Here is a 26,454-nt window from a genome sequence, read left to right on the forward strand (position 1 = left end):
TGCGCGAATCCTGTTGATCCTGGCGCGACTGGCGCCAGCTGTGGCGCGGCGGGCGCCAACGAAACAGAAGCTCCCGATCACTATGGCGCTGGAGGCGCCAAGGTTGGCGCCAACTGGTGATCCCGGCGCGATTTGCGCCACGAAACAGAAGCTTCCAAGCACAATGGCGCGCGGTGCGCCAAAGTCCTGAAGGTTTCACCAATTCTTAGTATTTTACCTCTAACTAGAGTTGTACTTGTCCAATTTACCCAACATTGGTCTCTATGGAAAGCTAAGAAAAATATCTACAACTTTCATACATACACCACGGTCCAAATCTATCATATGAATTCCTCTCCATACATGGTTCTTAGTTATTGCATAATACAAACACATCTAAAGGGACATGCATGCCTTTTTCCTCATAGCTTGTACTAAAATTTGGGCAGCATAACCTTTGTTTTCTCAACAATTCCCAACTTAGCACAAGGTACCTAATTGACTTTCCAGCTCAACATGTCCAATACATAAAATACATTCATGCATTTAACTTACAGTAAGCATCATACACAAATATCTTCATTACTTACAATATTACATCATGTCTTAATTACAAATCTCATATACATGCCAAAGGACTTAGCTACAAAATGAACATGATCAAAGCAAGTAACCATGTATCAGATACCCATTACTACTACAATGATCATGCACTAAGTCCTCCAAAATACATCACGTGGCATCAAAATATACATATAGCAATGCTAAATGGCATACAACTCAACATGTCCAGCTATCAGGTACAATCTACTCGTGCTTCTTGCCTCGATCAACCTCACCTCTATCAGTACCTGAAATGATGCCTCACAACACGGGGTGAGATATACAAATATATCACAGTAAACCAGAGGTCCTTGGAGATCACTCCACCCTAAGGTTCACTTTCGATGTACACATAATCATAATAGCTTAACACATTCTTATCAACAAGTATCACATGGACTTCCAAGAGAGATCCACTAAGGGCTGTTTCTCTTAGGCTCTTACCACATGGAGATCCACATGGGGCTGTTTCCAAGGGAAGTCCTTTCCTCAATCTATTCCAAGAGAGATCCTCAAAGGGCTGTTCCTCTTAGGCTCTTACCACATGGAGATCCACCTAGGGCTGTTTCCAAGGGAAGTCCTTTCCTCAATCTAGGAACCTCCAAGAGGGATCCACATAGGGCTGTTCCTCTTAGGCTCTAACCACATGGAGATCCACACAAGGCTGTTTCCAAGGGAAGTTCATACCAATCATCCTCATCATAATACTATCACTCATAACCTCAATCACAATCCTCAACCATTACCTCATTCATTATTGCTACTTTTATAACCATTCCTCAATTACTCTTAAACAATCAAACATCAACCAATAATCATCAATCAATCATAACATGTATCAATGAATGAATCAATGCATGAGCATACAATTACTATCATAATTACATATCACATCTCATAAACCATTTCTCCTCAACGGAGTATGGTGGAACACTCATGGGATCAACCCCAAGGTCCAAAGGTTTACCTTGCTCTTGAGCTTTCCTCAATTGCACACAACCCCAAAGGTTGGTCACTCCTCTTGGTCCTCTTGCCTCAATCCTATCAACACAAGGAATACAATCAAACAATGCTAACAATGCAAGGAAATCCATAGTTCCAAGCCTAGATTTCTCCAAACATCAAAGCATACTAAAATAACACTATAAACTCATTTCTACCGATTAAATGTCATTCCTAGCTTTTTTCACAACATACTCTAAGCCTCATTCCTCCTTGAACATAGCCAATCTACTCAACATTTCATAAAAACCCTAAAACACTATTCATTAAACCCTAACCATGAAATTTTCCAAGAAAACAAGGTTCAAGGATTGATGGCTCCTCAAGCTTCAATGGAGGTTGAAACCCCCAAAACTCCAAATTTCACCAAATGAGCGAATTCTTTTAGGGGCAATATCCCTCTCCACAATGCTCCCCACTCAGAACTAAGCTTGGATTATGAAAGAGGGCGAGATCCTAAGCGATTTAGGCTTTTGAATCACTCAAAACGGTCAAGGTTTCCTCCCTCCTTTCTCTTTTCTTCTCCTCTGTTTGCTCGATGGTTAGGTGGGGAAATGGGACTCTTTTAGTAGCTTTGGTCACTTAACTTATGTTAAGTGGCTTATGTGGGTATTGGTTCATCTATCTATTCAACTCCATTAATTACCAAACTTTACCCAAAAGTCTGGAATATTATTCTAGGAATATTTTCATTTTTATTTTTATATTTTGGGCACTTTTGCCCGTATCCATTTATACCCCTTAATTTTCACTGAGTACACTTTTTAACTTCAAGTGACTCAGATTCATTTGATTAAGCCTTATACTTAATTTTACTCACTAAAACATGCTTAATTATTTAATTAAAATTAATCAATTAAATACTTAAGTTTGGGGTATTATACTCAACCCTACCATTGATTTTTATATCGCTATTACATGCTGAGAGAAATCTCATGGCGAGAAGACCACCACAAGTGATGTAAGCAATAAACCACTAGAAAAGGGAATTGACACCACGTATCAATAAAAAATCCTTGAATATATGGTTATGAGTCATTAGATGCAAAACTTTATCAGTGACACTTAAATTATGAATAATAAGGTGCAAATTAAAAGATTAACTCAACTGAATGAGACGCTAAGAATGCTAGCTTGATGACCTTTACTCATGGGAAAGGGTGACGCTGGTGATAGCAATTTCGAAGCGCAAGGTCAATACAATCCATTTTTGTAATTTTAAGTTTACTTATTATTTTTTTAAATTTTATTTACGTTAAAGAAATACTCATATGATTGTTAGTCTTTTTCTCACACCGCGCAATTTTTAACGAAATGAAAAAAACTAGACTCGACGTGGACAAAATTGGAGCAAAGCCGTCGGGCACATGGACACGTACCGAGACACGGCTCTACAGTCTTCGCTTAAAAAGTTATTTGTAGGCGCAGTTTGTTATACGGATTTTTTCTGAATTTCTGGGAAAATGAATTTCTTTAGATTTTAAATTTTCAGGTATTATCGTAAACTGAATGTAAAAATTATATTTTAAAAAATTGAGATTTTCGGATAAATAAAAATTTCTCCTGTACCAAACGCTCCCTTAGAGTAAACTATTTTTTTATCCTCAACAAATATTATGGGATCAAATTTAATTTCTTAAAAAAAACTGACCTTATAATTCTTTTAAAATTCAAAATAAATCAATGTTAATCCTTTTAAGAAATTAATGTGAGTCATCTTTGAATTTTAAAAATATCATAATTTGGACTAACGGAATCCATTTTAAATTTCAGAGGAATCACCAATTGATTTTTTAAGGAATTAAAACATACCTCCTAATTTTTGTTAAATACTCAAAAAATACTTTACTCTTATTTTTATTATTACTAGAGCAATTTCACTTAGCTTGCATAGTGTGCGGTAATTAAAATTTTGATTTATCATTATATTTTTATAATTTTTTATTTAAATGTTTTTATTAATATTTAAAGTGTTTTTATAATTTTTTATTACATTTTATATTTTACGTTATTTATCCCATCCCAATTTTAGGTAAAATGTAGTTTTTAACTAAGGGGTGTGTATTGGATTAGGATTTTAAATGATTTTTTGAACTAAAAAATCTTATAGATTTTAAAAGACTATTTAGAATTGGAGAGACTTTAAAGACTTTTTTTTAAACCTCCAAAAAAAAATAAAGACTTTTTTTAAAGACTTTTTTTATAATCAAGATTTCATAAGATTGGATTTTAAATGATTTTAACTGAATTTATAAGACTTGAAAGTACAATATGAATTTATAAGATTTTAAAAAACCATATGAATTTTAAATAAACATTTAAAATTACAAGAGTCAATACAAAAGGGAAATGTTATACTTACAACATATTTTTGTTTACAACATTTTACAACCATATCTTAACTGTTGATTTTCGTCAATCAAAGGTTATCATTTGTTGCAAATTAAATATTAATTAATGAGTTTAATTTGCAAAAATAATAACCATTGATTGACGAAAATCAACGATTAAGATATGATTGTACAAAAATAAATTGTAAGTATAATCTTTTCCATACAAAAATTAACAAAGAAATGCAATGAAATTAATAAAAAAAATAAAACCTGATATAATTTTATCAATCAATAAAACATAATATAATTTTAACAAACATTTAAAATTACTAAACAACAGCTTTACATATCCAATGGGTTGAATTTTTTTTTTTTTTTTTTGTGAAGAATGGGTTGAAAATCATCTTCTTCATTTGGTATCAAAGCTATACATATATGATTATAAGACCCAATTTTTTTTAATTATAAAAATAATTCTAAATTTGTATATAGAACCTAAAGTTAATGATAAACTTTCATTTGGAATTTTTTGCAATTGATCTTGAAAACTTTGGGTTTTTTGTTTTACTTGATGAGAGTTTTCTAACCATATAGCATATGCATATTTTTTTTGAATATTCTAAGAAAATTTCGAATTTGAAATTTTGGATTTAATTACATGAAAGTTTAGAAAAAATTTCAAATTTTTTTCAATTGATACATTGAAACCTTAAATTGCTTTGAGGCTTTTGAGAAACAAACTTTTAGTTATCTTTCGACACAAAAATTGTTTGAAATCATTTCCTATAATGAAGGAATTTCGTTCATAAATATATTGTTACGAAATATAGGGTTCATATTTTGAAAGTTTCAATCTTTCTTTAAATTGATATTATTTTATTGATGTAAAACGAAAATTGTTTTCAAAGTTTTAGTTCCCCTATTATTTTTTTACTATTTTATGTTGTTTTTAATACAAAAATTACACGTTTTTGTGCCAAGAAAAATTGCGACCCATAACTTCAAAAATTATTTTTTAAACTTCCAAAATTTCTCAAAAATGGCTCAAAAATATGTTTTTTTTGAGATAGATTATATTAAATCTCGTTGGTTTGTTATTTGTGGGTTGTTTTATGATGAAAATCGCTAAAAAATATGTTTTTTTTACGAAGCTCCCATGGCGGAACCAAATTTCGAGTAGTCAATCTGCAAAAAGAAGAAGAAAACACTGCAATAAAATAATCTCAAGAAATCCTAGAGATTAGGGTGAGATTGTAAATGCCTATTTATATTTTTCACTAAAAAGTCTCACAAAATTCCCACTAATAGGAAATCCATTAAAATTAACGGATTTTTGAATATCACAAGATTGTAATTCCATTGTTTAAAATCCTAATTTAATACTAACGGATTTGGACGGATTCTAAAATAAACCTTTAAAATCCTAATCAAATAACACGTGACTTTTTTTTAATCCATTAAAATCTTAATTGAATATTAACGGATTTTTTTATTCAAAAATAATCTATTAAAATCTCAATCTAATACATTCCCTAACTGATGCGAGGTGCATAAGACGAGATTTATGCTTCATTATCGTCTCGGTAGATTAAATCTTAGGTACATCTGTTGTACTTATATTCAGTATATCCTACTAATAAAAATATTACACGTTAAAAAAGAGAGAAAAAATTTAGCTAATTTTTTTTAACTGATATATAATATTTTTATGGATGACATATATTTGCAAAACCAAAGATTTATTAATCTCGGCATTATACAGTCAGCGATTCAATTTCACTGCCTCTCTTTCTCCTCCGTTTACTTTTATTCGTGTCTGAACACCCCTATTGCATTTCCACGTCTCTTTCTCTTCTCTTCGCTTCGAAGAGGGTCCAAGTCTTCTCTTCTGTTGTTTCCAGATCTCGTAGCGATTTGGATCCTCAACAAGCTATTTCTCTCTCTCTCTCTCTCTCTCTCTCTCTCTCCACTCTTCTCCACCCTTCCACTCGCCATCGACGAAGTCAGAGCTGGTCAGAGATCCGAGTCTTCGATCTTCAGTTCCTCGATCTAAGCCATCATGGCGACCGCAAACGCTCCGATCGCCATGAAAGAAGTCCTAACTGTGAGTTCTCGCTCTGCTTTGCATTCTATTTCTGCACAGTTCGCCAGTTTTATTTTTCTGTTTATTGAGCTCAATTCACAATTCTAGCTCTGGATGCAAGAACAATAACACTTGCTTTGTGATAATTATTGATATTTTGCGGTGATAATTCCAGTCGAGTACTCTGCAGTTGTACTTTACTAGTTTGCTTACCTCGAAGTTTTTGCAGATCTCTGTGTGTGTTTGTGTTTTTTTTTTCCTGGTTTCTGAACTGGAGAGTGAGAAGCTTAATCGTTTGTTATTGCTGATGCATTATTTCGCCTGATAGTGAATTGAGTTATGTGATTTGTGTGATCTGACTTGTGATGCAGTTGCCAAGCATTGGCATCAATACGCAATTCATCACTTTCACGCATGTGACGATGGAATCCGATAAGTATATATGTGTTCGAGAAACGGCTCCACAGAATAGCGTGGTTATCGTTGATATGAACATGCCAATGCAACCTTTGAGGAGGCCTATCACTGCGGATTCAGCTCTTATGAATCCGAATTCTAGAATCCTTGCCTTGAAAGGTAGGTTATTTGTTTTAAATCTTCTCCTGAACTTGTGAGTTGTGTTTCTCAGTCACTAATATTCTCTATTCTTTATCTACTAGCACCTTGGTATTGATATGAATTCTGTCTGTCATTATAGATATCAAAATTTATTGGAAGCTTAATTTTTTTTTAGTATGCTTAAATTCTTGTTGTTTTGCATCCTTTAGTTGTATGATTTTGTTGATGTGATGGTCGGATGAAATGAAAAAAACTGCTTAATTTTGACTAGTTTGACCTGAAACACATGAACACGTCTAAACGTCCATGGTATGTCTACTTCATGCATGATATTGCGACTTTGTTGAGCAAGACTATGATCAATGCTTTTTTTTTGGGGGGTCCTTTGTTACCTCTAATACCTTGAATACAGGACTGTCTCTAGCATGATCAGGTATTCATATGCACCCTGATTGCTTGGGGCACAGAGCTGTAACACAGGGATCTTTGATTGATTCAACAATCTGTAGTCAACTGGCATCCTTATTTTTTAATTTTATGTAATGAAGTTAGAACATCATGTCCTTAAGTGCTATAATAATATTTTTTTAATAAAATATTGTACTTTTGTTTTCACTCATCCACAAGAGGATACAAAGAGGGACTTTATTAGATGAGGAATTTATTTAGGTAGAAACTAGAAAGAAACTATGGTTTGGGGGTTAGACTATGACTTTATTCTCGTGAGTTTTCTTGAAGATATATGAACTTTATTTCTCTTAATTCAATGAATCCGATAAATATTTTTCTCCATGTTTTATGCTTTTGCTGATGTATTGATCATCCTCAATTTCACATAAGGCCTATTAGATGCTGCTATCCTACATATTTTTCATCTTGTCAATGTTTGACCAGGTCTGCAGCGGTTAAAAGAAATAATCAGTATTAAGATGACCCATAATGTTCATAAATCATAATGCTCCCAAATGTTGGGCAAACTTAAAGTTTTCAGTTGATTATGCCATGTGCTTCTGTTAGTGCTGTATTTAAAAAATTTACTTTTGGATTATCTTACTTACAAGCTACATGAATCTCTTGAAGCCCAACTCCAAGGGACTACTCAGGATCACCTTCAAATATTTAATATTGAGATGAAAGCAAAGATGAAATCATATCAGATGCCTGAGCAGGTAACTATTATGTACAAGGATACATATACTGCAATATAATTGGTCCTTAAGGATGACTTTGTTAATTGCTCTGGAATGCCCTTATTTCATGTGTAGGTAGTCTTTTGGAAGTGGATTAGCCCTAAGATGTTGGGTCTCGTAACACAGACCTCTGTATACCACTGGTCAATTGAAGGTAAGATAATGATAACCTGTTTAACTCAATTTTTCTATGCTGCCATGTTTTCAAATTTACACATTCTTGTACAGTTTGCTTGTAATTCGTCTGCAAATTGTTGACTGGTTATATGGTCCATGGTCTATTTTACTTGTAGGTGACTCTGAACCTGTTAAAATGTTTGAGAGAACAGCGAATTTGGCAAACAACCAGATAATTAATTATCGATGTGACCCTATGGAAAAATGGTTGGTCTTGATTGGTATTGCTCCTGGTTCCCCTGAGGTATATCTGTGTATAATTGTATGACTATTATGATCTTTTTACTATGATTTTCACAAGCCTTATCTAGTTTGGTTTATTTCTCTATACTATTTTGCATTATAGAGGCCGCAATTGGTTAAAGGAAACATGCAACTTTTCTCTGTGGATCAGCAGCGCAGTCAGGCTCTTGAAGCTCATGCTGCATCATTTGCCCAATTTAAAGTATGTTTTCTCAGCATTAAATATTCTGTCATTATTTATGTAATATTACCTGAATAATTGTATGCCACCATCCTATGCTACTATTTGTTGAGTAAAATTTGATTGTTTTTTTTGGACAGGTTCCTGGGAATGAAAATCCTTCTGTTTTGATTTCTTTTGCCTCAAAGACACTTAATGCTGGTCAAATTATATCCAAGTTGCATGTTATTGAGCTGGGTGCCCAGCCAGGTCTGCATATTTTTACCTCATTGACTCGTCATATCTATCTCTTATGTATTTATTCATAGGCAATATGTATTCTATACAAATCTGTCTTATAATGCCAATTGAGTTGTCCTATCTTGAGTTTCTAAATTTTAAAGTTTCTGGTAAATTAGAAATTTAAAGTGGTTATTTATATCAATATGCATTTATCATGCTTTATCTTTAACTAGAGGTGGAGTGGTCATATGTATGACAAGAATGGCCCTTTTTGAAAATGTCCTCAGAATGGAACATTTGTCTTTTGATTTTAAATTTTTAATCTCAGAATATAGCTACTTCATAAACTTCAATTAGTGGATGTGTGAATTATAGTGAACCATGTAGTAGATGGAGAAGGCTACTCATTGTTGCCGATAACTTTAGTCGATGAAATGGATTACATTTTGGTGCTAGGCCATGCTGCAAGGTTGCTCCTTGTGACAAGAAGGTCATGAGTTCGAGTCTGAGAAACAACCTCCTTGCGAAAATGCAAGGGTTACTGGGTAAGGCTGTACACAATCGACCGTCACAAGTTGGGGAGCCTTGTGCACTGGGAAGGGGTTTGCCATGCTACAAGGGCCATTTTTCCATTTGTTACCATGCATTTGATTGATGGGAAATTTTAAATGTGTCAAGTTTCCGTGGAAGTTGGAGGTAGTTTAATAAATCCAGTTAGTAGTATATTGAAATCAGTCAGGGCTAATGGATAAGGGCACTGTGAAATTGAACTGTGTATCATTGTATAACCTGTGATTAAATAGATCATCTTTCTGGAGTTTAACTCTTTCAAATTTGTTGGCAGGGAAGCCATCATTTACGAAGAAACAAGCAGATCTTTTCTTTCCCCCAGATTTTGCTGATGACTTTCCAGTTTCCATGCAGGTATAGCAGTTGCTAGTGTTTGTTGTTCACTTTATAAACAGTTGTAGATATTTGATTCCTACTTTGGTTTTTGCAGATATCCCACAAATACAATTTGATTTATGTGATTACCAAACTTGGCCTACTATTTGTCTATGATTTGGAGACAGCTACTGCTGTATATAGGAACCGAATTAGTCCGGATCCTATATTTTTGACATCAGAAGCTACATCAGTGGGAGGCTTTTATGCCATAAACAGGAAAGGGCAGGTTTTATTGGCTACTGTTAATGAACAAACCATCGTGAATTTTGTCAGCGGTCAAGTATGTCTCCGATTTTGTTATCACTTTCATGATATTAAGTGGGAAATGAAATGGCATTTTAACAAATTTCATCTGGTTATTATTACAGTTGAACAATTTGGAGCTAGCAGTTAGTCTTGCCAAAAGAGGAAATCTTCCTGGTGCTGAGAAGCTGGTATGTTAATTTTGAGTAGAACTCAACTTTAGTAATAATATTTCTTCATTATGGGTGTTGTCAGGGATATCCCAAGAACTTGGTGGCATTGTTGTGTTACTCTTGTGGGGATATCCCAAGAACTTGGAAGCATAGTTGTGTTGAACTCAACTTTAGTCATAATGCTAACTTGCTTGATGTTTAGGTACATGCTTGCAATAAAAAGTGCATCATATAATTGTTATTTTTTCTTTTTTATCAGTGACTAGTCCAGTTTATTTCATCAATGTTTGACAGACGTTTCATTTCCCAACTGATATTTATTGTATATTTGTTTTGCACTGTCAACCTTGTAATCTTAGACATTTTTTTTCATGTTTGTAAAAGATATATTCTTGGGATGTGGTAGGTTATGCGAGTGACCTTCATGATGCTGTAAATCTGTTGCTTCTTTAGTCATTTACTTCATCAATGCAATCTACATGCTCTAATCTGTTTTATTTTTTTCAAATTTTGTCAAATATTAGGAATTGATTCTTTAATTGGGTTTTCTATTAGCTTCTTATGAAATGGTGTCTTATTGTTGTTTTATGTTTGGTTCTTTTATTCATGGACATGATGACAATACTTGTTGACATTACAGGTGGTGGAACGTTTTCAAGAACTGTTTGCCCAAACAAAGTATAAAGAAGCAGCTGAGCTTGCTGCTGAATCTCCGCAAGGAATCCTTCGTACACCTGACACAGTTGCCAAATTTCAGGTTTCTTGATAAGATATATAGCTACCCATGAATTTTCTCATGCTCTTTCTGCTACTTCATTTACAGAGACAGCCATCTTTGGTTGTTTACTGTTTGTCTTTAGGTGGTATCCTTTTGTCTGGTCAATTAGATTGTAATGTCCCTATCTGCACTGTATGGCAGAGTGTTCCTGTGCAAGCTGGGCAAACTCCTCCGCTGTTGCAGTATTTTGGAACTCTTTTAACGAGAGGAAAGCTGAATGCATTTGAGTCATTGGAATTGTCTCGGTTGGTTGTGAACCAGAACAAGAAAAATCTGTTGGAAAATTGGTTGGCCGAGGACAAGCTTGAGTGCAGTGAGGAGCTAGGAGATCTCGTTAAGGTTGGGTTGCATTAATTTTTTTGAAGAATTTAGAATTGTTCTGTTACAGATTTGTGTATGTTTGTATATTTATCTTTCTAATCGTGAAATGGTGTAATTTTATTAAAATTCATGATTATGCTCCCTTGTAGACAGTGGACAATGATCTTGCTTTAAAAATATATATCAAAGCCAGAGCTACCCCAAAAGTTGTTGCTGCTTTTGCTGAGAAGAGGGAGTTTGACAAAATTCTGATCTACTCTAAGCAGGTGCTAGTTTACTTATTAAATATCATTGACGTTTGATTCACAAGATACTTAATTGCTGTTATAGCATGTAGAGCATTTTGCTCAACCCGTATAATTAGCGTTGCATATATTGCCTTTTTATTTTATTGGAAACATTTGAGCCTGAAAATTTTTCATTACTTATTTTTTGCTATAGGTTGGCTACACACCTGACTACCTCTTCCTTTTGCAAACGATTCTCCGGACAGATCCACAGGTGTGTGAGAAACCTCTGCAGTTTATATTGTGTAATTATTTTAGTTGAACTGTTTCTTTGTAATTCCCCCATTGTCTGCCACCCCGTTGGATGCATGGTGACTGTTGCTTTTTGAACAGTATTTGCACATTAAGTTGACAGTGTCTGGTTAATTTTTTTTTTCTGTGCATAAAAATTCTACAAATTACCATTTTCATTTGATTTGTAGGGTGCTGTTAATTTTGCATTAATGATGTCTCAAATGGAGGGAGGTAGCCCAGTTGATTACAACACCATAACTGATCTGTTTCTTCAGGTAGATTATCTACTTTGATTAAGCAATTATGATGAGCAGTAATTTGATACTTTAGCTTCATGATCATTGATTTACTTCAAAACGTTTCTTAACATTATGGTTATTTTTGTTTTGGTTATTCTTTCTTTTGCTCAGAGAAACCTGATCCGTGAGGCAACAGCTTTTCTCCTGGATGTTTTAAAGCCAAATCTACCAGAACATGGGTTCCTTCAGACAAAGGTTGGCCTTTGTTTCCCATTTGTTATGGGCATTTTACTCTGGTAGTTCTTTCTTTGCAGTGATATGATCTTCTTGGGAATTTGTGTTCAGGTGTTGGAGATAAATCTGGTGACTTTTCCCAACGTTGCTGATGCAATTTTGGCTAATGGCATGTTCAGCCATTATGACCGTCCTCGCATTGCCCAACTTTGTGAAAAAGCTGGTCTTTACGTGCGAGCTTTGCAAGTAATGACTTACCAAATGTGTTTTTTTCTTGCACTTTCCCTACTTTAAACTTAAAGTTATGCCCTTTGTTGATTGCATTATTCTTGATGCAGCATTACACAGAGTTACCAGATATAAAACGCGTGATTGTTAATACACATGCAATTGAGCCTCAGGTTTATTTGCCCTATTGCTTTTATCTATTTTAGGGTTGAATATACATCATGTTAGTTGTTAAAATACTTACTCATTGTGTGGTTGTTACAGTCACTTGTAGAGTTTTTTGGTACTCTGTCACGGGAATGGGCATTAGAGTGTATGAAAGACCTATTGCTGGCCAATCTTAGAGGCAACCTACAGATCATTGTGCAGGTATAGAAGTGTCATTATCTTCTATAACTTGGAACTCACTAATAATTGATAACTAAGCTTACTTATGTCCGCTCAGGTTGCTAAAGAGTATTGTGAACAACTGGGCGTTGATGGCTGCATAAAGCTTTTTGAGCAGTTTAAGTCATATGAAGGACTGTACTTTTTCCTTGGATCATATTTGAGCTCCAGGTAATTCTTTCATTTGGAAAAAACTTGTGTTTTTTCTGTTGGTAATTGACCCAATTTATGCATGAGATGTTTTCCATCATTTTTCTGTTGATTTATGCTTCTCTGAATAATATTTGGAACAGTGAGGATCCTGACATTCACTTTAAGTACATTGAGGCAGCAGCAAAGACTGGTCAAATCAAGGAGGTTGAGCGTGTGACAAGAGAATCAAATTTCTATGATCCTGAGAAAACGAAAAATTTTCTAATGGAGGCTAAGCTTCCAGATGCACGGCCATTAATCAATGTTTGTGATCGTTTTGGATTTGTTCCAGATCTGACACACTATCTATACACAAACAACATGCTTCGGTACATTGAAGGTTATGTTCAAAAGGTATCACAGTAGGCTTGCTTATCTTGTGAGTGCTATATACTCTTTCTCTGTGCTCCTGTCAGAGCTTTGTTCCTTGCTATATAGGTGAACCCAGGGAATGCTCCTTTAGTTGTTGGGCAGCTGCTAGATGACGAGTGTCCAGAAGATTTTATCAAAGGCTTGATTCTTTCTGTTCGTTCATTGCTGCCAGTGGAGCCCCTTGTGGAGGAATGTGAGAAGAGGTGGTGTTTGTCCTCTAATCCTGTGTATGTTGCTTTACATTCACATTTCTGATTTTTATGCGGGTTTTTGTTATATGCAGGAATCGACTTCGACTGCTCACGCAGTTCTTGGAACATCTTGTAAGTGAGGGAAGCCAGGATGTACATGTTCACAATGCACTTGGTAAAATTATCATTGATAGCAACAACAACCCAGAACATTTTCTCACAACCAACCCATACTATGATTCTCGAGTTGTGGGCAAGTATTGTGAGAAACGTGACCCCACCTTGGCAGTTGTCGCTTACCGGCGAGGGCAATGTGATGATGAGCTTATCAATGTCACAAACAAAAATTCTTTGTTCAAACTGCAAGCTAGGTTTGTGATGTATATGTGTTCTTTCTTCAATCAAATCAATTTTCTTAGATTCAATGCTCACATGCTTAATTGTGATGACAGATATGTTGTTGAGAGGATGGATGCTGATCTGTGGGCTAAAGTTCTTAACCCTGATAATGATTATAGAAGGCAACTTATTGATCAGGTTGTATCTACTGCTTTGCCTGAAAGCTCAAGCCCCGAACAAGTTTCTGCATCTGTTAAGGCTTTTATGACAGCTGATCTGCCTCATGAATTGATTGAACTTCTTGAGAAGATAGTGCTTCAGAATTCTGCATTCAGTGGGAACTTCAATTTGCAGAACCTTCTTATTTTGACAGCAATAAAGGCTGATCCGTCTAGAGTTATGGATTATATTAATAGACTGGAAAATTTTGATGGGCCTGCAGTTGGAGAAATGGCTGTAGAAGCTCAGTTATACGAGGAAGCATTTGCAATTTTCAAGAAGTTCAACTTGAATGTTCAAGCTGTCAATGTATTGCTTGATAATATTCATAGCATTGATAGAGCTGCTGAGTTCGCTTTCAGAGTTGAAGAAGATGCTGTTTGGAGTCAGGTGGCCAAGGCTCAACTCAGGGAAGGGCTAGTAAGTGATGCTATTGAGTCATTTATACGAGCTGATGACGCTACACAGTTTTTGGATGTTATCCGTGCTGCTGAAGATGCCAATGTTTATCATGACTTGGTGAAATACTTGCTAATGGTAAGACAGAAGGCAAAAGAACCCAAGGTCGATAGTGAGCTCATTTATGCGTATGCAAAGATTGATAGGCTCAGTGACATTGAGGAGTTCATTCTTATGCCTAATGTTGCTAATCTTCAAAATGTTGGTGACCGGTTGTATGATGAAACATTATACGAGGCTGCAAAAATCATATTTGCTTTTATATCTAACTGGGCCAAGTTGGCCATTACCCTGGTCAAGTTAAAACAGTTCCAAGGCGCTGTTGATGCAGCAAGGAAAGCCAACAGCTCGAAAACATGGAAGGAAGTTTGCTTTGCTTGTGTTGATGCAGAGGAGTTTCGTTTGGCCCAGATATGTGGACTCAACATTATTATTCAGGTAATGTGTTGATTTCTGTTTTTTAATGAACTATATATGTATTTTCAAAAATAAACTAGGAAGGTTTTTCTTCATTTCTGATGCCATGTGATTTCAATTTAAGAGAGTTTGAATGATCTGGGCCTTCAGAATGTAATTGTGAACCAAAATCTGTAAAAGTATGCTGTGAATGCGTAAATGTGTAATGATTTGAAGGCATTTGTGCTTATTATATGAGCCTAGTGTTGGTCTGCAGTCTGCTAGTATGGAGCTTATTGACTTTCCAATGCTTACTGTGTCAATTGTTTGTTAATTTTATAGGTGGATGATCTGGAAGAAGTCAGCGAATATTACCAAAATAGAGGTTGCTTCAATGAGCTAATATCTCTCATGGAGAGTGGTTTAGGGTTAGAACGGGCACATATGGGCATCTTCACTGAGTTAGGAGTTCTGTTTGCTAGATACCGCCCTGAGAAGCTTATGGAGCATATCAAACTATTTTCAACCCGTCTCAATATTCCAAAACTCATAAGAGCTTGTGATGAACAACAGCATTGGAAAGAATTGACCTATTTGTATATCCAATATGATGAGTTCGATAATGCTGCAACTACCATCATGAACCATTCACCTGAAGCATGGGATCACATGCAATTCAAAGATGTTATTGCCAAAGTTGCTAATGTGGAGTTATATTACAAGGCTGTTCACTTCTATCTGGAAGAGCATCCAGATCTTATCAATGATGTTCTGAATGTCCTTGCACTTCGTGTGGACCATGCACGTGTTGTCGACATCATGCGAAAGGTAGCATCAATAGTGGAAAAAGTTTCATTAGATCTTAGATTTTCACTTGCTTGCTATACACTAATGGACATTTTCTCTGTATTTTGCTATAGGCTGGTCACCTTCGTCTTGTGAAGCCTTACATGATTGCAGTTCAAAGCAACAATGTATCTGCTGTTAATGAAGCCTTGAATGAGATATATGTTGAGGAGGAAGATTATGATAGATTGCGTGAGTCAATTGATTTGCATGATAACTTTGATCAAATAGGTCTTGCACAAAAGGTAAACTGCATTTGCTCTTAATAGTATTTATTTTTCAGTTTCAATTGTACAAACCTGATAGTTTATTATTATTATATGATGCAGATTGAAAAGCATGAGCTTGTTGAGATGAGACGTGTTGCTGCTTATATTTACAAGAAGGCAGGTAGGTGGAAGCAGTCCATTGCTTTGTCAAAGAAAGATAACCTTTACAAAGATGCCATGGAGACAGCCTCACAATCTGGTGAACGTGAACTTGCCGAGGAGTTGCTTGTTTATTTCATTGATCAGGTACGAATTTAGTTTCAAACTGCATATATAATTCATTTTCTTGCACTATCCTATTTGATTAGGTTTACTATTTTTCCTGCCTAATGTATTTTTGTTTAATTACTCTAAGGAGCTAAATCATCATATTTTGTGTGTATATATGCATGCATAGCTACTCTATATCCTTCGTGGCATTGATTATTGCATATTAGTGGTACCTCTTGTAGCATGTGCAATTGTAAGTCATGCCAACTAGAATTATTAGTATTTTCTTTCTCTGTCAAGTCTAGTGACTATTTATTCTGCAAGTACATGTTAGAGCCTTACTGTCAACAACTATAGATTGAAGGATTGTCATCTAATCTTCTTACCTAATGGCCCGAGCCTTTTCCTTTATCCTCATGGAGTGATATTCCGATTATTTACGTGCATAAAATTGAGTTTTCTAATTTTTCTCTTCACATGCTTATGCAGGGAAAGAAGGAATGCTTTGCCTCGTGTCTATTTGTTTGCTATGATTTAATACGGGCGGACATTGCTATTGAACTAGCTTGGATGCACAATATGATTGACTTTGCCTTCCCATATCTCTTGCAGGTTTGCATTTCTTCTGTGCTGCTGACTTGTATCACCTATAATTCTGTGGACTTGCATGTTATTTTTATGACAACTCTAGTGATATTAGGCTTATAAAACTTACAACATTAGGTATTGATTGCCCTTCTCCCCTCCGCGACCATTTCCCTGAGAATCATGCTGGCTATCTAATACCCCTTTTCTCTAGTGAATTTGGCGTCTTCGCATAGGCTGATAGTTTATGGGTTACAGTCTTAAACAGTTACTTTGAACTGCTTTTTGGTCAATGTTGGGCTTTCTGGAGTCAGATTCCTGTTGATAAAAATGATCAATGGGGAAATAATAGATGGTCTATGCGAGTTAGTGATGCTTAGCTTGTGAAGGTTGTGGTTGGTCTTATGTACTTGTGGTATTGCATGGATTATCCGAGCAAATCTAGGTTGACTAACACATTTATTTTCTTCAGCCTTTCATGAGCTGAAATGGATCTATTTATTGTCATCTTATCCAATGCTTTCTCTCACTGTCTTCTATTTGCTTTTGTAGTTTATTCGTGAGTACACTGGCAAAGTTGATGAACTGGTGAAGGACAAAATTGAAGCACAAAATGAAGTGAAGGCTAAAGAGAGTGAAGAAAAGGAAGTAGTTGCACAACAGGTAATTATTTTGGCAATTTCTGTTGCCCTAATATAACTTAATTTTTGGTGTGGCTTTGATGAGTACTTCTGACACTTATGTCAGCAGTTTAAGTGTTGAGAATTGTTTGCTGTTGATAAATCCTGTTTCCATCTCATCATTCTTTCTTTAACAGATTGGACACTGGAATAATACTGATATAAATGACATGTGTTTTCTGTTGCAGAACATGTATGCTCAATTGTTGCCTCTTGCTTTGCCTGCCCCGCCAATGCCTGGAATGGGAGGAGGTTTTGCTCCTCCCCCTCCAATGAGTGGAATGGGGATGCCTCCAATGCCTCCTTTTGGCATGCCACCCATGGGCAGCAGTTACTGACATCTATGCAACGGTGGCAAGTTTAAGATGAAATCAGTATATATTGAGAGCAATGTAGCAGCTTCGAAGTCAGTCTTAGAATTTCTTGTGGGATTTGGAGGCCGCATTTTTTCTTTGCTTCCGGTGGAGGTGGAGATTCAAGTTAAAATAATTTCAAGTTTCCTGTGAGGTTGTGTCATAATAGTTTTTTTTTTTCTTTTTTGGTGAGGGGGGTTGAGTCAATTTTTGGGCTACTGGTTCGAGCTAGCTGATAAACTTCTGTATTCTACCATTTTTCTTGTATTAAATGAATTAGCCCAGTATAATACGAATTTTACCGACTTTTGACAGCCAGCATGATATGCTTGTCATGGCCTGGATTATTCCACTCTTCCTTGGTATCGAAACTACCTAATTAATGCTTGCCGGCATGCTGTTTATTGTGTGTATATTGTTTTAAAGTTTATTTTGACCTAGTTTCATGTTTAGCTGGTATTATCTAAGCAATTGATAATACTGCTTATTCTCTTGCACCCTGACACATTTGGGCCCAATCTATTTAGGAACTATGCGTTAACAATAATGTACCTTGATATACAAATGAAACTTGGGAATTTAATTACTTGCCACGGAGGTGATTGTAGCGGGTGCAATCTGCAGCGAAGTACAAAACTATAGTGGATTATACACAAAATATAAATCTATAATAATTAAACGGCTTTCGACTCCGCTTTTCGAACTTGGAAGGCTCGATTGCTAATTTGCTAATGTTTCATGTTTGCTCGTGTGTGGGGTAAATTAGTTTGTAGTGTTTTGTCTGTTGATGTACTTATGCTCCACACTTTGTAATATGATTTTCCATCAATAACGTTCCCCTATCGGCAAGACCCAATTTCAGTTCTCTAGTATTACCATAACCGAAATTATCAGGGGATTAAAGTAGAAAATTCGCATATTCTGCTGTATAATTATTAATTACGTATTTTATCGTTTTGAATGTAGAATAATAGAAAAATAGATTTCAATCACTAAAATAAGAGATGCATTGTTATAAAAAGAGAGAGAGAGAGGGAGAGATGCATTTAGAGAATAAAGTTCATAAAGTAACAGTTAAAGACAGAATCCAAGAAATAAATTTTCTCAAATACATGATCTATATGTATTTTTAGTTTACCAAAATAATAATATACATATGAGATTTATTTTTCTCCATGAGAAAACAAACCCTGCTTACACACACCATAAAAAGGTGTGCCACTCATTTTTTGTTGTTTTTTTTAAATAGATGGATCCCACATTTGATGTATTTATGACATGAAATTAAAATGCTTCTACAACATAAGATTTATTTTTTCCTATATATATAGGGTTCAAATTTTCTCATTTCACTGCAAAATAAATCATCTCCTGCAACCGATTTTTACTATGTACTCCCCCAAGTACATAACGAAAATATGAAAATTTTTTTTTTTTTTTCTCCATGTCAGCAGACAACTTTTGAGGAGAGAGAAATTCTTTGCAGCTTTAATATTTTTACTATTGACTTTCGGGAGTACACAGTGAAAATCAGTTGCAGGAGATGCTTGTTTTTGCGGTGAGATAAGAGATACATTTTCCACATATATATTTAGTTGTATTTCTATTTTTATTCACTATATGAGTTAGTCAATTCGTTTTCTTAGGTAAATGATCCATACTTTTAATAAAAGTCATATAAATTTTTGGTTAAAATATAGTTTACTCTCTTGAGCTTTATCTCGTGTATTTTATTCCTTTGAGATTCAAAAATGTACAATTTGTCCCCGAGGTTTATTGATGGATCTTAAAACCCCTTCCTGATTAACACCATCTAAATAATTAATTTTTCTCCAAAGCACATAAGTCACATTTAGTTAAATTCCCATAAATTTAATCTCAGTTCAATAGTTCCTAAAATTTAAATTCCTCTCCAATTTGAATACCACAGAATGAACACCCTGAACTCTACAATTTCCTCCATTATTGCTGATGATCAAAGCTCCTTAGCACTTGAGTTGCACTGAATCGAAAAATACTACTCTCCCTTTTAGTCTTCATGTTCAACTATTCACTCATTCTTCACTCAAGATGCTCTCTTATTCCTTCAACTATGTCTTTGTCTTTACACATTTATGTGTTCCTTTTTCCTTCTTCTAAATACTCTCCATAGAGGAATTTATTACGAATCCATGATTGCATCGTATCTTCTTACTATTTAAGCCTTCTCTGACCAAAGGGACAAGAAGGAGTTTCCTATATACCTTTACCTTCTGTCTCAGTAGTCCTTCATTTCTTATCATCATTATATTGCTTGACACCAAGTACAAAGATATGCTGTCTCTCTTTGATCCTTTTAGTTTGCCTCATTTTTATCGTGACGCCTTCAATCACTTGCCGGTGATAAACAGATAAATATTGCAGATATGTTTTGATATTATGGGACCCGAAAGCCTGAAATTGCGATTAGATAGAATAACATGGAGTGAGGGATGGAAGAAAAAAAAATACGGAATCATAAGAAACCACACAATTTTGACATAGAGATAATATATAGAACCTAACAAAGCAAGTGGTTGATCAGTAGTCATATCACTCGTTAAGGTGCTTTATTATGAGTTACAATTCTATGTAAGCATGGGACCCTCTTGTGTTTGCTAGCTTGTGCTAGAGACAGACTAAGTGATCTTTTACTCAGAGCGCCATTAAAGCGTACAATATAAGCCGCTTTTACTGAGTGGCCGCTTTGAACTTCACCAGGAAAAAAAAAATATGAAAGAAACCATCCTTTCTTTCAGAAGCACGCGCACTTGGACAAGTCCACTTGCTTGTCCAATATATGCTGAAATTGGTAAAATGGGTCCACGAGGTGTCTCTAATTAAACTTGAACGACAATCCATTTAGCAATGTGGTTACATCATGCATTTGTCTAATTGTACGAGCAAATCTTGGGTTCGGTTCTTCTTTGTGATTTTGTGTTTCTTGTAATATTTTCTTTCTATCACCTTTTTCTTCTCCGCCATCATGGCAAACACTAAAACTTTGATTTGAATAATATATAATAGTCCAGCAAAAAATTGAAATTCAACTTGGAAGTCCTTATTAAATTATATCTTGAATTAACAGGATCCATCACACATTAGCACATTGGATTAATCACTCTTAGTATTAAACTACTGATCATTGATCAAGGTTGTTGAAGATTTTTATATGTGGGACATATGTACGTCCTAGGTTAAGGCTTAAAAATAGGAGTGTTCTTACTTTTAATTAACATGCAATCTGATGCGAAATCCTTTTAGTCTTGAAAGGTGAATAAAGCATATATAGATTCAACCTTTAATCTCACAAAGTTAAATTTCAAGATAAGTACTATCTATCAGGTTCTGGACCATAATCCACAAAGAGAGCCCCAACTGTTATAATTACCAGCAGAACAGACAAAACACTTTATGGTATTACACATAAGAATAAGATACTGATCGTCCACCCACTGCATACTATTACTGTTACAAGGTCAAGCGATTCCAAAATTCCAACAGTGATTTCCCAAGCCTGTTTGCAAGGCACCGTTTCATTTCTGGTTCAAATTCCTAGCCATCACGGGCACTCATTAAGATAAGCCTGTTGGGTCAGCAGGACACCCTCATGCTTTTTTATTTTTGCTCTTCCTCTTTCCCCCCACCTCTTCTTAAACTTCAGATTCTTTGCAAAGTCAAAAGTAAGATTTATTATGGAGAAAATTTCTCATGCTGAAGTGACAGTCAATTACAGCCAAAAAAGATTTTCGGCGGACCCATTAAAGGCTATTGCATATCACTACAATCACCGTCAAGATAAGAAGATCACCCATTAAGCAAACAGTAGCTATGAATTGGAGATAAAAAGCTCACAAAGCCAGGGAAAAGCTTTGGAATGGTTTCTAATATTCTATTGTGTACATGGAAAATTACTACTATTCTGGCTGGCCTCTGGGCACCAACTTGGTTCAATTAAACTATGCATCAAACAGTGATCAATCTCCTTTTTCAGTCTCAACGCAAACACTGCCTCTTGCCTCTGACTCTGCCTCTCTTCAATTTGGCAAGTTCCCTTCGTGGCCTGTACCCATTGAAGGGGTCGCAGAACAAAGAGCAACAAGTGCTTCCAAGAGCCATAGCCAAGCAGAGAAAAGGCGCAGGGACAGGATCAATTTACAGCTTGCAACTCTCAGAAAAATGATTCCCAAGTCTGATAAGGTAAAAAAATTTCATGTTGTGTTTCTTTTAGTAAGTTACTCCTATCAAGTATACTATTAAAATCTTGGATTTGTTCTTGACATAAAGCAAGAAAATAGAATTACATACTTAAGTGATATTATTATATTATATGAGATAATTTGTTTCATGTGATATAAAAAAAAATAGGTAGGATCCATTAAAGAGAAGAGAGGAGAGAAAAATAAAATAAAATAAGTCTTACTTTGTTATATTGAATGAGATAATTTTATTATTATATAGAGCATCGTTAAGGTGGATATTTCAGTTCGGCCCATAGTAATTTTATGGCATTTCAATGTCTCTTTTTTATGGATAGGATTGTCATTTTTTTATTGATAGCATAGTCAATTTCAATTATAGTTTAAAGAGTTTTATAAGAGTTATGTCGTAGGAAAAGTGATTGTGTAATGTTATATAAATTTGTTTTGCGTGTCGTAGTTTTTTGTTTTTTCTTCAAAAAATGTGGGCCCCTCTAAAATGTTGTGTGTGTAAGAAATTTTGTTGTGTTATATTAAATGACAAATACAGACCCTACTTGAAATAGCTTTACTGGGTCGTGTGATAAGTCATAGATTTTAATTCCATTTTACTAGGTTGTGAGAGACAACATAAGGGGTAAATTTGTGTGGTTGCAGATGGACAAGGCAGCTTTACTAGGGAGTGTCATAGACCATGTCAAAGATCTAAAGCGAAAAGCCATGGATGTAAGTAAAGCCATTACTGTTCCAACTGAAATTGATGAAGTAACAATTGACTATAACCCAGCTCAAGATGAAAGCTATACCAAAGCAAACATGTTTAAGGAAAATATGGTCATCAAAGCTTCAGTTTGCTGCGATGATAGACCAGAACTGTTCCCCGAGCTGATCCAAGTCCTCAAAGGACTGAGACTCAAAGCAGTTAAAGCTGACATAGCCAGTGTTCGTGGCAGAACTAAAAGCATATTGGTGCTTTGCTCGAGGGATAGTGAAGAGGGTAGTGTTTGCCTTGGCACTCTCAAACAGTCCCTTAAATCAGCTGTGAACAAAATCGCTTCATTATCCGTGGCACCAAATTATCCCACAAGAAGTAAGAGGCAGAGGTTCTTCTTGCCTTCTCCTTGCGTATAATAATTTATGGGTTTAGCTTTTGGGAAAAGCATTTGACATGTTTCGTTGAAAAATGAATACTTGTTATGTTATGAAAAAGACTAATTTATTAAGGGAAATATTACGATCCTTTCACATAAGGTAATTTATGTTATTTTCTCTCACTTTGATTTTCGCATTTTATTTTATTTTTATTTTTCTTTTTTCTTATAATGGTGGGACCCGCTCATTTTCTCTCTACCACATAAGATAATTATATTATGTGGAAGGAGATTAATAAAATTCATTTATTAAATAATGTGCTTTCTCAAAATTTTCAGGGAAAAGTTCACCAATTATGAAATCCCTTTTCTCCCACTTCACACCTCGGAACACACCGTTCTTATAGAGGGGCGCGCCTGTGGTTTGGTTCAAAATCACATATGTACCTGTGATTTTTTTATCACTCATGCCCCTGTGCTTTGTAAAAAATAAAAAATCACAGAGGCATATGTGATAAAAAAGCATACCCTTTTGCAAACGACATAGGCATATGTGATAGAAAAAAAATCACAGGAACATTGGTGAACTTTTCCATATTATATAACTTGTCTTTTTCTTAACATGATAATTATTTATTTATCATGTAACATGACAAATGCATTTTCCCAATTGCTGCAAAAAAAGTTATTTCTCACATATTATGTATTTTAGAGAATATATAAAGTAATTTTATACTATTTATTTTCTGAAGTATACAGTATGTGGCAGATAAATTTTCTCATAATTTATTGCAAAATATTTTTTTTAATCTTTAGGAGGGTCATTTCACTAGGTGAAATTATTTGTTTTTATTTTGTAACATCTATTTGCCTATACGTTATAAAGTAAGTTAAGCATAAATGTTGGTTTGTGCCTCCGATTATGACAAGTTATAGGGCGAAAATAGAAGCAAGACAAAGCATGTACAAAGGGTTAATAAGTTCAGTGAATGACCACTCGTTACTTCCAAAATAGAAACATGAGCTTTTTCCAAGACTGGCCAGGAATAAAAAGGGAGAGAGAGAGAAAAATGTAGGTTCCTTAACTTAGCAAAAAAACTAAAAATATTGTTATTTTATGAATATATAGTTCTTTTGAAATTATTTATGAATCTATTGTACTTATTTACATTCAATTTGAACGTGACCATTTATGTTCAAGTTAGTCGTGACTAATGAGGCATTCACGCTTACTTTAGGTGTGACTTGATTGGTATTGACATGTGAAAAAAATTAATTTATGAACCACAAAACTTTGAAAGATCATAACTTTTAACTCAGGTATCCGAATGAGATAATTTTTTTTTTGATTCCACATAATTTTTCAAGATCTATATAATGATATCTCATTTGACATATTTTATCACTCACAAACACAATTCGAATTTGCAACAAGGTATTGTAATAGCGTTTAAACCCAGAAGTCTTCGAGTTCTTTTCTAACCAACACTAAACACGATATTTTAAAAAAGGTTTTTGAAAAAATGATAATGTAATGTGGTCCTGTTTTGGTGGTCCCAATTTAAAACAAAAATTAACAGGTGATTTTTTTGGCTTGGAAGTCTGAATTAAATATTTTTTTATTCTGCATAATTTTTTGATATTTGCACAATAGAAAATTTTCGGAGAATTATTTGTTAATATTGGAAAGAAAAAAATTAAATAACATCATCCACAAAGATAAAATATGCCATAAGAGGTATCGAATTGCAGATTCTTCTGGTTGACTTTATGCTCTGAAGTCTGAAACATGTTTTGATAAGAGGGTTTGAGGTGCTATATATATTTGTAATAATGCATCCTTCGGCGTCTATAATAGTATAATTCACCTCAAACCCTCTCATCAAAGCATTTTTTAGTACAACTTAAAGAACATTATATTTTCACCAATCTCTCTCACACTTTTATATTGTGACACTTTCTTTTCTCACAATATTATACACTATTTTTTTCAAACACTTGGTAGAAAGTATATATTTTACAATGACATTAAGTATCTTTATTTATAGATAGACTAATCCACTTTGGTGCCATATTTAATTTCATACCACGACTTACAAGATAAAGTCTCAATTCATCATGATAAGAATATCCAATAGAATAGGGATAGGGAGGTTCTAGTAGGCAGAAGATTGTATTTGGTGTTAATTCAGAAAGAACTCTTAGGCTTCTGGGTTTAAACGCTTTTATAGTATCATTATTGCAAATTTGAACTGTGTTTGTAAGAGATAAAATATGTCAAATGAGGTGTCATTGCGTAGATCTCGAAAAGTTATGTGAAATCAAATCTCTTTTTACCTAATTCGAATACTCCAGTCAAAAGTTATGTCCTTTCGAAGTTGTATGGTTAAATTGTTAACTTTTTGTAATACGTGTCAATACCAGATGAATCATGCCTAATTTGGGCGTGAATGCCTTGTGGGTCACGCCTAACTTAGGCGTGAATGGTCACGTCCAATTTAAGCGTGAATAAGTGCAATATATTCGTAAATAATTTCGAAACAGCTATAGATTCGTGAATGAGTACAATAATATTTTAATTTTTTTGTCACCTTAACTTCATTTTGAACTATTGATCAAGTCTTTCTTTCACATTTGTCAATCACATGCGACTAACACCCTTTGCTTGAACTTAAGCCGAAATTGCATAAACTCAAAGAACTTTTAGTTTATAATTTTATAGTATGCTTTCTGCTATCAATGAAATTGGAGTATTTTTGACATTTTATTAATAATTTAGTATTTTATTTATTAAGGATATGTTTTACATCTTATACAAATAATAACTTTTTTTTTGGATAAAAGTGGTTGTAGCCACAATGAATTTAAGTAATAAATTTGAAATCACAATGGATCATGTGATACAGGTAATATCCACAAGCAATGTAAGTGAAGTTTTTCCTGTTTTAATTAAAAATTGTGGTTATTAAGTTAACGAGGAGGGTTATATTTATAAATTAAATTATTTACAAATTCTTACAATCAAATCTTAACTGTCGATTTTCGTTAATCTAACCGTTATAATTTATTAGGTCATACTTATTAATTAATTATTAATTTTCAATAAATTATAATCGTCAGATTGACGTAAATCAACAGTTAAGATTTTGTTGTGAGAGTTTGTAAATAATTTAGTTTGTAAATATAATTCTTCCCTAAGTTAATTGTTTAAAAATCTAAAATATCATTATATTTTTTTTATGAAAAATTAAATGGTAACATAAAAAGACGAATTTATCAACCTTAACTTCCTTCTTCTTTTTGTACATCCATTCATGACATCACTTATTCAACAACTGTTAACTACTTCTCCCCATCCGACGAAAAAGAATATATTGCATCTCTTAATTCTG

General features: G+C 34.5%; 2 protein-coding genes across 3 annotated transcripts; both read left to right on the forward strand.

Annotated features, from left to right (window-relative positions):
• Positions 1 to 5,734: 5,734 nt before the first annotated feature.
• LOC133296676 (clathrin heavy chain 2) lies at positions 5,735 to 18,150 on the forward strand. 2 transcript variants are annotated; one of them, XM_061495720.1, is made up of 30 exons: positions 5,735 to 6,021; positions 6,372 to 6,576; positions 7,639 to 7,727; positions 7,824 to 7,902; positions 8,042 to 8,169; positions 8,272 to 8,370; positions 8,490 to 8,598; positions 9,416 to 9,495; positions 9,572 to 9,799; positions 9,888 to 9,953; positions 10,576 to 10,692; positions 10,855 to 11,052; positions 11,184 to 11,300; positions 11,476 to 11,535; positions 11,744 to 11,830; positions 11,966 to 12,049; positions 12,140 to 12,274; positions 12,367 to 12,429; positions 12,521 to 12,625; positions 12,702 to 12,814; positions 12,937 to 13,189; positions 13,274 to 13,410; positions 13,491 to 13,769; positions 13,851 to 14,853; positions 15,154 to 15,639; positions 15,732 to 15,902; positions 15,987 to 16,172; positions 16,626 to 16,748; positions 17,274 to 17,384; positions 17,590 to 18,150. In XM_061495720.1, the coding sequence occupies exons 1-30, from the start codon at positions 5,977 to 5,979 to the stop codon at positions 17,737 to 17,739; spliced, it is 5,106 nt and encodes a 1,701-aa protein (XP_061351704.1). In that variant the 5' UTR covers positions 5,735 to 5,976; the 3' UTR covers positions 17,740 to 18,150. The 2 variants fall into 2 exon arrangements, with proteins under 2 accessions (XP_061351704.1, XP_061351705.1); XM_061495721.1 differs by lacking the exon at positions 5,735 to 6,021 and having other exon boundaries at positions 6,531 to 6,576; positions 7,620 to 7,727.
• A 3,101-nt stretch (positions 18,151 to 21,251) lies between these two features.
• On the forward strand, positions 21,252 to 23,203 carry LOC133296703 (transcription factor bHLH51-like). Its single transcript, XM_061495756.1, has 2 exons — positions 21,252 to 21,972; positions 22,629 to 23,203. Exons 1-2 carry the CDS (start codon positions 21,676 to 21,678, stop codon positions 23,100 to 23,102), a joined length of 771 nt encoding a protein of 256 aa, XP_061351740.1. The 5' UTR covers positions 21,252 to 21,675; the 3' UTR covers positions 23,103 to 23,203.
• The last annotated feature ends 3,251 nt before the right edge of the window (positions 23,204 to 26,454 follow it).

This window comes from Gastrolobium bilobum, unplaced genomic scaffold, assembly GCF_033153095.1.
Source record: "Gastrolobium bilobum isolate Gb01-03AN ecotype WA unplaced genomic scaffold, APGP_CSIRO_Gbil_v1 utg6129, whole genome shotgun sequence".
Classification (NCBI taxonomy): domain Eukaryota; kingdom Viridiplantae; phylum Streptophyta; class Magnoliopsida; order Fabales; family Fabaceae; genus Gastrolobium; species Gastrolobium bilobum.

Bases quoted from the DNA above. Each gene is read 5' to 3' on its own strand.
- LOC133296676 (XM_061495720.1), top strand. From the start codon at position 5,977: ATGGCGACCGCAAACGCTCCGATCGCCATGAAAGAAGTCCTAACT. The intron at 9,800-9,887 runs GTATGTCTCCGA...TTATTATTACAG, and splicing joins TGAATTTTGTCAGCGGTCAA to TTGAACAATTTGGAGCTAGC. The intron at 11,536-11,743 runs GTGTGTGAGAAA...TTTGATTTGTAG, and splicing joins TTCTCCGGACAGATCCACAG to GGTGCTGTTAATTTTGCATT.
- LOC133296703 (XM_061495756.1), top strand. From the start codon at position 21,676: ATGGAAAATTACTACTATTCTGGCTGGCCTCTGGGCACCAACTTGGTT. The intron at 21,973-22,628 runs GTAAAAAAATTT...GTGTGGTTGCAG, and splicing joins TGATTCCCAAGTCTGATAAG to ATGGACAAGGCAGCTTTACT.